The 9,287-nt window shown below is 44.3% G+C and overlaps 1 protein-coding gene across 1 annotated transcript in view; it reads left to right on the top strand.

The window, feature by feature from the left end:
• The first annotated feature begins 206 nt into the window (after nt 1-206).
• Nucleotides 207-9,287, top strand: part of LOC134210957 (cysteinyl leukotriene receptor 1-like) — a 53,434-nt gene continuing 44,353 nt past the window's right edge. The window contains exon 1 of the mRNA XM_062687414.1: nt 207-1,503. Within this exon, the coding sequence (XP_062543398.1) occupies nt 583-1,503 (921 nt within the window). The 5' untranslated portion in view covers nt 207-582. The remainder of the gene's footprint in view (nt 1,504-9,287) is intronic.

Raw genomic sequence — 9,287 nt, 5'->3', positions numbered from 1 at the left:
TGTCACTGGCTAATGGAGTCCATGCACAATCAGCTGGCGCGGAAATTCCTTCGGCTCGGAATCGGAATGAATATGAGTGTCTCCGGTTTCGTCGTCGAATGAACTCTGGCGGGAAAATGTTTACTTGGCTGGGAGGAAAAGCAGTTCACGAGTGAAAACTCTTCTGAAGGTTCGCTGTTTGGTCTTGTTCCCGGACTGCGCTCTTTAGGTGGTACTCCAATGTTACTGACTTCAGTTATCGTTTGGTAATCGCGCCCTAAGGAGCTTTAATCCTTGTAGGACGTCCGTCGCGCCATAGTGAAAGTGCGAACGAGTCACGCGAGGTGAAAAGGGATCAGATCGGGAACTGGAAGTAGTTGTTGTCGATTGTCTTTGAGCGGGAACGTTGTCCTATGAATAGTTTGTGACTGATGGTAAAGGGTAATTGTGTGGGCTAGAAGAATGGATGGTATGCAAGTGACAGTGGGAAATTACATTTGCCACCCGAGGGAAGATCCGTGCCCATATTTTCATGCTTTGATGATTACTTCGGTCTAGTATAGATGCGTAGCCAATGGGAATGAAGTGAAGAGTGATTGTTTTATGAGCGGTGCGGATTTGAGCGAAGACACAAGCCCGCCATCCTGGGAAGAAAGCAGTGTGCCATCGTTGCAGGTTTCAATTTGTGCCCAAGGATGTGTGTTTCGGAATATGCAGAGCAATTCGAGTGTTGATGGGTTTTGGGAGGGGAGTGTTTTGGTCCAGATGGTCGCATCGACTGCTGCAAATCACAGCTGGTACACGACAATCAGTGATAGAGTAATAAATGAGCTGCTGGAAGGAGATTTAGAAGATCTCAATGTGAGCAGTGTACTGCTGAAGAGTACAGCCTATTCGTCTCAGCTCGCCACAACTGCAATTACCCGAGGAAGCCGGGACGATTTGTGGATTTATCAAACGACATACCTACCGGATGTTCAACAACCATCAAAGGATTCCAGTTATGACATCGACCAACAAACGTTCCTTTACTATGCGGAATTGTTGAGTGTCATCAACTTTTACTACATTCCTGCACTCGTGCTGTTCGGTAGCATAGGAAACATACTCTCCGTGTTGGTGTTCTTCAAAACTAAGTTGAAGAAATTGTCTTCCTCTTATTACCTGGCTGCTCTTGGTTTAAGTGATACGTGCTATCTAGTGGGTTTGTTTATACCCTGGTTAAATTTAGTGGATATTAAGATTTATACCCTCGAGGTCTACTGTCAGTTTTTTACGTTCTTCAGCAACTTGTGTAGCTTTCTGTCCGTGTGGTTTGTGGTCGCTTTTACGGTTGAACGGTTTATTGCTGTCTTGTATCCGTTGAAGAGGCAAACTATGTGTACGGTACGGCGTGCCAAGATGGTGATAACAGCTCTGACACTGATTGGAGTGTTTATCAGCTTGCCGGTGATATTTTTCGCATCGCCTCTGTACTCACCGGCCATGAATGAAACCATCTGTGATATGCCCGAAGAATACAAAGTGAGTTGCTTTTTTTAGATTTTCTTATATTTTTGTTGCCACCTGGCGTAAAATGGAACGAGTTTGCGGTTACGTTATCAATGGAACAATCAACGCGTTCCTTTATGGCGTAATTTGTCTAAGGGGAGTTTAGATGTTTAATAAAATGATTTATGCTGATCGCATGGCTATTTTTGCAACACACCATCAATGGAGTTATGTCTTTATTTGATTGCTTCAGAATCGTAAAGGTTGAGGAAAAAAGTCGATTTCCAAGCAACGTGAGCCTTCATCTAGATAAATGCGAATTTTAGTGTAACTTGCTCAGCGACTGTGTAGTGTGTATGCATTACACAAAATCTTCAAACAGTTTGAAATTCGATAAAACGTCGGTGCTTACACTACTGCCTCGTAGTGTTTTAAAAAGACATTACCATTCATTTGAATAATTTTCCGGTTTTCAACGTCGAGTATGTGGGACGAACAAGGATGTTATCGATCATTTAGTAATTTGCGTTCGATCATTTAGTAGTTTGTCAATAACTCATTCCAGAAGCTGAATTTCAAAATGTTTTCCATGGTGGACTTCTAGTGCGAAGGATTTTCCACAACTCTGCCTAATGGTCCGTTGTTTGAATTCCACTAGTACAGGAATTATAGCTATAGTTTCAGTTACTTAGACTAAATGATAACAAAATTCCAATCATTTAGTTTAAGTTACTGCAACTAGCGCTATAACTCCGTTATTAGTTGAATTCTTACAACGAACCACTAGGCAGAGTTGTAGAAAAACCTTCGCTCTAGAAGTCCACCATGCAATACATTTTGAATTCAGCTTCTGGAATGAGTTATTGGCAAACTACTAAATGATCGATCGCAAATTACTAAATGATCGATAACATCCCGGACGAAGTCGACGGAACGATTGGTACGACGAAGAGTGCAGACAGATTCTGGAGGAGAAGGACGCAGCGCGGGCGGTCGTGCTGCAGCAAGGTACCCGGCAGAACGTGGGACGTTATAGACGGAAGCGGAGACAGCAGACCCGCCTGGAAGACAGAAACGCCGCCTGGAAGAAGCGGAGTACGAGGAGATGGAACAGCTATGGCGTTCTCAAGAAACACACAAGTTCTACCAGGAGCTCAACGCATCCCAAAAAGGCTTCGTGCCGCGAGCCGAAATCAGGATGGGAGCATCTTGACGGACAAACGTGTGGTGATCGAAAGGTGGAGGCAGCACTACGAGGAACATTTGCATACGACAGTATAGACCGCGTAGAACTATGGAAGATTACGAGAACGGCTTTCCTGGGAAGTTTACCAGATTGATCAAAGAAACGGTGGATGGTGTGCAAAACTGTGTGAAGATTTCGGGCGAACACTCCAGTTCGTTCGAATCGTGCCGGGGATAAGACAAGGTGATGGACTTTCGTGCCTGTTGTTCAACATTGCGCTAGAAGGTGTCATGCGGAGAGCCGGGTGTAACAGCCGGGGTACGATTTTCAACAGATCCAGTCAATTTATTTGTTTCGCGGATGACATGGACATTGTCGGCCGAACATTTGCAAAGGTGGCAGAACTGTACACCCGCCTGAAACGTGAAGCAACAAAAGTTGGACTGGTGGTGGATGCGTCAAAGACAAATTACATGCTTGTGGGCGGAACCGAGCGCGACAGAGCCCGCCTGGGAATCAGTGTTACGATAGATGGGGATACCTTCGAGGTGGTCGAAGAATTCGTCTACCTCGGATCCTTGTTAATGGCTGATAACAATGTTAGCCGTGAAATACGAAGGCGCATCATCTGTGGAAGTCAGATCTACTACAGGCTCCAGAAGAAACCGCGGTCAAAAAAAAAAAATTCGCCACCGCACCAAATGTGTCATGTACAAGACACTAATAAGACCGGTAGTCCTCTACGGACATGAACAATGGACAATTCTAGAGGAGGACTTGAAAGAACTTGGAGTATTCGAGAGACGGGTGCTTAGGACCATCTTTGGCGGTGTGCAAGAAGACGGTGTGTTGGGGCGAAGAATGAACCACGAGCTCGCCCAACTCTACGGCGAACCCAGTATCCAGACCCGGGCAGTAGCCATGAACAGAATTACAAAACATGTTATGGATTTGATTGATATAAGAGATAAAAGAACAGGCAACAATATCAAAAATTTGCTCCGAAATATCATTTGAATAGCAAGATATGCTATAGATAAGAACAAACTAATGGCACATGATATTGATAACTTCTTACGAATAGCATAACTTGATCTTCTCATGATATTTTAGTGCAAAATATTGATATTGTCGTTTGATCTTTTATCTCTTATATCAATCATGTCCATATCTCGTTTTGCTATCTTATCAACATTTGATAATATTTAGCTATTTTCGTCTACCCGGGCAATGTAGCTAAAGCCGGAAGGGTAGGATGGGGAGGACATGTTGCCGGATAGCAACCCTGAATGCCGGATAGCAACCCTGCAAAGATTGTGTTCGCTTCCGATCCGGCAGGTACGAGACGACGTGGAGCGCAGCAAGCGAGATGGGCAGACCAGGTGCAAAACGACTTGGCGAGCGTGGGGCGTATTCGAGGATGGAGAGATGCTGCCTCGAACCGTGTATTGTGGCGTCAAATTGTTGATTCAGTGTTATCTGTTTAGATGTAGACTAAATAAATGAAATGAATGTCTGCAACTACGCCTAACAAATGTTTTTTCGATGAAGGTGCTCAATTTTGAGAAATCGATCCTGTGATGCCTTTCGCCATACTGATTTCAGAAAGTTAACTCCTAGTGTGCCGCTGTAAGCACGCTAAAAGTGGGTGATTCAGATATACTTTTGCCGATGCTGCACTAGAGCGTGTTTCGTCGATTCGTGACTTGGGCGTTACAATGGACTCTAAATTGCGGTTCAACGAACATATTTCTATAATAACGGCGAAGGCAATCGCAGTTTTTGGATTTCTTCGTAGGAATGCAGCTCATTTCACCGATGTTTACACCTTGAAAGCTTTGTACTGTGCACTTGTGAGGAGTATTTTAGAATATGCCGCCCCTATTTGGACGCCGTACCATACGACCCAAGTGATTCGCATTGAACGAGTTCAAAAGCAGTTCATCCGTTTTGCACTTCAGCACCTACCGTGGAACGCACTATGGGGAATCAGGTTGCCGAAAATAAAAAAATCGACTTTCTCTGATTCGTAATTCAAGTTGACCTACTAAATGCTAATGCTTTGGAGCATTAAACCCCAGCATATCAGCACTCTATGCCATATGGTTATCAAGATATAGGCATTAGAGCCAGACACTTTTTAGTTCTTGAAAAATCAATGCATTATTCAACTGTCAATATCTTCGGCTACAGTAGCTCTTTTCCAACTCTTTAAAAAGTTTCTGAAAGCTGGTTTCATGGACTTGCGAAGAACGGGTTAGTTATGGGAAAATAGGTAGTGAAACATCCGAAAATGACCCGAAGAAAAAAAATTTTTTTTCATGCAAAAAGTTCCATACAAAAAAAGTTTCTCAAAGTTTCGCTTAGCGACTACCACTACGACTTTCTTTGGACCTCCCGAAAGGCATCAAAACAAATTCCAGCTGCTTATGGCTGCAAATCTGCGATTCCGATCACTTTTTCGAAAAAAAGTCATTAATTTTGAAACATTAAATGTAATTATTCTCATAATACACGGCAGACTGTGATGGGCTGGATACAAATCCCATGCGTATGACAAAAGAGCATCAAGAACAGTTAAAATAGAGATAGTAGATAACACGAAAAGTGTCGTAGGCTTCGTGGTAGGCCTTGTACACGATAGCTTATGCAGCTATATGATACTCCATTTGGCGTAGGCTCACCAAGAGGAGGCAACTCATTATCTATCAAGTATCAAGCAAATAAATATGAAAAAAAAAAACAATATACTCTTGAGGGTTACGAAAATACTCTAGGCTTCATTTGAAATTATTTCATTATATTTGAAATTTGAAAAAAATGGCAGGCCGCATCCCGGTCCAAAACTTACTTTGACTCATATAATGAGGAATGGCTCGTCGGATCCTTTGATAAACTCCCTCAACTTAGGTAAGCGACTTCAAAATAAATCTAATCTGGAATATCCAGAAGATGTTCAAAGTTTTTTAGTGACTGAAACTTCTTGCAATACAACAGATTCGAGTACAGAAAAATATACCATAGCAGATATTTTAATCGATCTTGAAGAAATAAATGATGATTTTGTTGAGGATGTTCATGTACATAATGAATAAATAAATGTTGTTGCAGTATACTTATATATCTTGAAGCTTTTATTGCATGGAGTTCGTTTAGCTTTAATAGAGCTTTATATTGTATTCCCTGAAATACAAAATCCTACAAAGACAACCTGTTACGTATGTAGATGCAATGTCCTGTATTTGACGGAGTCCTTGTGCAACTTAGAACATCTGTACAACTCAATTCACATAAAAACAGTATACAATTTTCTAGTTTGAACTCTATAGGTCTGCGCTGCAATAAAACACACATCTATAGACTGCTGTGTACATGAGACATTTGTAGATAAAAGGGATACATTCCATAGAGATCAAAGGTCTGTATTCCAGGGAGTTTGGAGACCTTAGAAGTAATAACGACCTGCAAAACAAGTATTTCACATCTTTTAGACAATAATCTACGATATAAGTGTGAAATATTGCAGAAATGAAATGAAAATATTTTCGGTCACCTACTTGTATGGAGCCGCCCCATAGTGGAACGGTCCAATGCTCTTACCGGTTACCTGACTATAGAGCCCGATGTCAGCTAATCGACCTGGAACTACTCTCAACTAGCCAACTCAACTTCAGAAGACTTGTAGTGTATGACATCATCAGCAGTAACATAGACTGTTCGGACTTGCTCGTGGATGTACAGTTGAGTAAACCTAGCCCTTATCCTCCCTTGATACTTTTTAGGCACTAAAAAATGACTTAAAAAATCATAACTCCGTTGATTCTCAACCGATTTTGACGATTCACCTACCAAACGAACCGGTTAGGTCTCTAGTTTTCAAACCTGAGAAGAGAATCGGCATTGGCCACCTGGTTCCGGAATAATTCCGGGGTCGAGTGGGGTAACTTTTTTTTCCAAATCAAATGACCATGCTAAAAGTCTTAAATCTAATTTTTTGATGTGTCCCACTTCATGAAATCACGAGACATGTTCAATAGTGCTTGTTCCAAGGTTCCCTGGTGGGTTTGGACAGGTTCTGCGGCATTCAGGGACCTGGTTCCCCAGGACGTGGCCACTTTTCGATTTGATTCGAAACCCTCTTGCGATGTCTCAAACTTCATGATTTTGCGCAGCAAGCTCAATAGAGTCTAATTTGAGGTACCTAAGTGGTTCTGGTCAGGTTCCGTGGCATTCCGGGGACCTGGTTCCCCCGGGGAAGTGGCCACTTTTTGATTTGATCCGAAACCCTGCTTGCGACGTCTCAAACTTCATGATTTCGCGAAACGAGCTCGATAGAATCTAATTTGAGGTAGCTGAGTGGTTCCGGTCAGGTTCCGTGGCATTCCGGGGACCTGGTTCCCCCGGGGAAATGGCCACTTTTTGATTTGATCCGAAATCCTTCTTGCGACGTCTCAAATTTCATGATTTCGCGAAACGAGCTCAACAGAGTCTAATTTGAGGTACCTGAGTGGTTCTGGTCAGGTTCCGTGGCATTCCGGGGACCTGCTTCCTCCGGGTAAGTGGCCACTTTTCGATTTGATCCGAAACCCATTTTGTGACGTCTCAAACTTCATGATTTCGCGAAACGAGCTCAATAGAGTCTAATTTGAGGTACCTGAGTGGCTCTGGGCAGATTCCGTGGCATTCCGGGGACCTGCTTCCTCCGGGCAAGTGGCCACTTTTCGATTTGATCCGAAACCCATTTTGTGACGTCTCAAACTTCATGATTTCGCGAAACGAGCTCAATAGAGTCTAATTTGAGGTACCTGAGTGGTTCTGGGCAGATTCCGTGGCATTCCGGGGACCTGCTTCCTCCGGGCAAGTGGCCACTTTTCGATTTGATCCGAAACCCATTTTGTGACGCCTCTTTCGAGAAATGAGCTCGAAAGAGTCTAATTTGAGGTACCTGAGTGGTTCTGGTCAGGTTCCGTGGCATTCCGGGAACCTGGATCCCCCGGGGAAATGGCCACTTTTTGATTTGATCCGAAACCCTTCTTGCGACGTCTCAAATTTCATGATTTCGCGAAACGAGCTCAACAGAGTCTAATTTGAGGTACCTGAGTGGTTCTGGTCAGGTTCCGTGGCATTCCGGGGACCTGCTTCCTCCGGGCAAGTGGCCACTTTTTGATTTGATCCGAAACCCATTTTGCGACGTCTCAAACTTCATGATTTCGCGAAACGAGCTCTAAAGAGTCTAATTTGAGGTACCTGAGTGGTTCTGGGCAGATTCCGTGGCATTCCGGGGACCTGGTTCCCCCGGGCAAGTGGCCACTTTTCGATTTGATCCGAAACCCATTTTGCGACGCTTCAAACTTCATGATTTCGCGAAAAGAGCGCAATAGAGTCTAATTTGAGGTACCTGAGTGGTTCTGGTCAGGTTCCGTGGCATTCCGGGGACCTGGTTCCCCCGGAGAAGTGGCCACTTTTTGATTTGATCTGAAACCCTTCTTGCGACGTCTCAAACTTAATGAGTTCGCGAAACAAGCTCAATAGAGTCTAATTTGAGGTACCTAAGTGGTTCTGGGCAGATTCCGTGGCATTCCGGGGACCTGGTTCCCCCGGGCAAGTGGCCACTTTTCGATTTGATCCGAAACCCATTTTGCGACGCTTCAAACTTCATGATTTCGCGAAAAGAGCTCAATAGAGTCTAATTTGAGGTACCTGAGTGGTTCTGGTCAGGTTCCGTGGCATTCCGGGGACCTGGTTCCTCCGGGGAAGTGGCCACTTTTTGATTTGATCCGAAACCCTGCTTGCGACGTCTCAAACTTCATGATTTCGCGAAACGAGCTCGATAGAATCTAATTTGAGGTAGCTGAGTGGTTCGGGTCAGGTTTCGTGGCATTCCGGGGACCTGGTTCCCCCGGGGAAATGGCCACTTTTTGATTTGATCCGAAACCCTTCTTGCGACGTCTCAAATTTCATGATTTCGCGAAACGAGCTCAACAGAGTCTAATTTGAGGTACCTGAGTGGTTCTGGTCAGGTTCCGTGGCATTCCGGGGACCTGCTTCCTCCGGGCAAGTGGCCACTTTTCGATTTGATCCGAAACCCATTTTGTGACGTCTCAAACTTCATGATTTCGCGAAACGAGCTCAATAGAGTCTAATTTGAGGTACCTGAGTGGTTCTGGTCAGGTTCCGTGGCATTCCGGGAACCTGGTTCCCCCGGGGAAATGGCCACTTTTTGATTTGATCCGAAACCCTGCTTGCGACGTCTCAAACTTCATGATTTCGCGAAACGAGCTCGATAGAATCTAATTTGAGGTAGCTGAGTGGTTCCGGTCAGGTTCCGTGGCATTCCGGGGACCTGGTTCCCCCGGGGAAATGGCCACTTTTTGATTTGATCCGAAATCCTTCTTGCGACGTCTCAAATTTCATGATTTCGCGAAACGAGCTCAACAGAGTCTAATTTGAGGTACCTGAGTGGTTCTGGTCAGGTTCCGTGGCATTCCGGGGACCTGCTTCCTCCGGGTAAGTGGCCACTTTTCGATTTGATCCGAAACCCATTTTGTGACGTCTCAAACTTCATGATTTCGCGAAACGAGCTCAATAGAGTCTAATTTGAGGTACCTGAGTGGCTCTGGGCAGATTCCGT

This window comes from Armigeres subalbatus, chromosome 2 (genome assembly GCF_024139115.2).
Source record: "Armigeres subalbatus isolate Guangzhou_Male chromosome 2, GZ_Asu_2, whole genome shotgun sequence".
Lineage (NCBI taxonomy): Eukaryota > Metazoa > Arthropoda > Insecta > Diptera > Culicidae > Armigeres > Armigeres subalbatus.
This window is presented reverse-complemented; position numbering and strand designations above follow the sequence as displayed.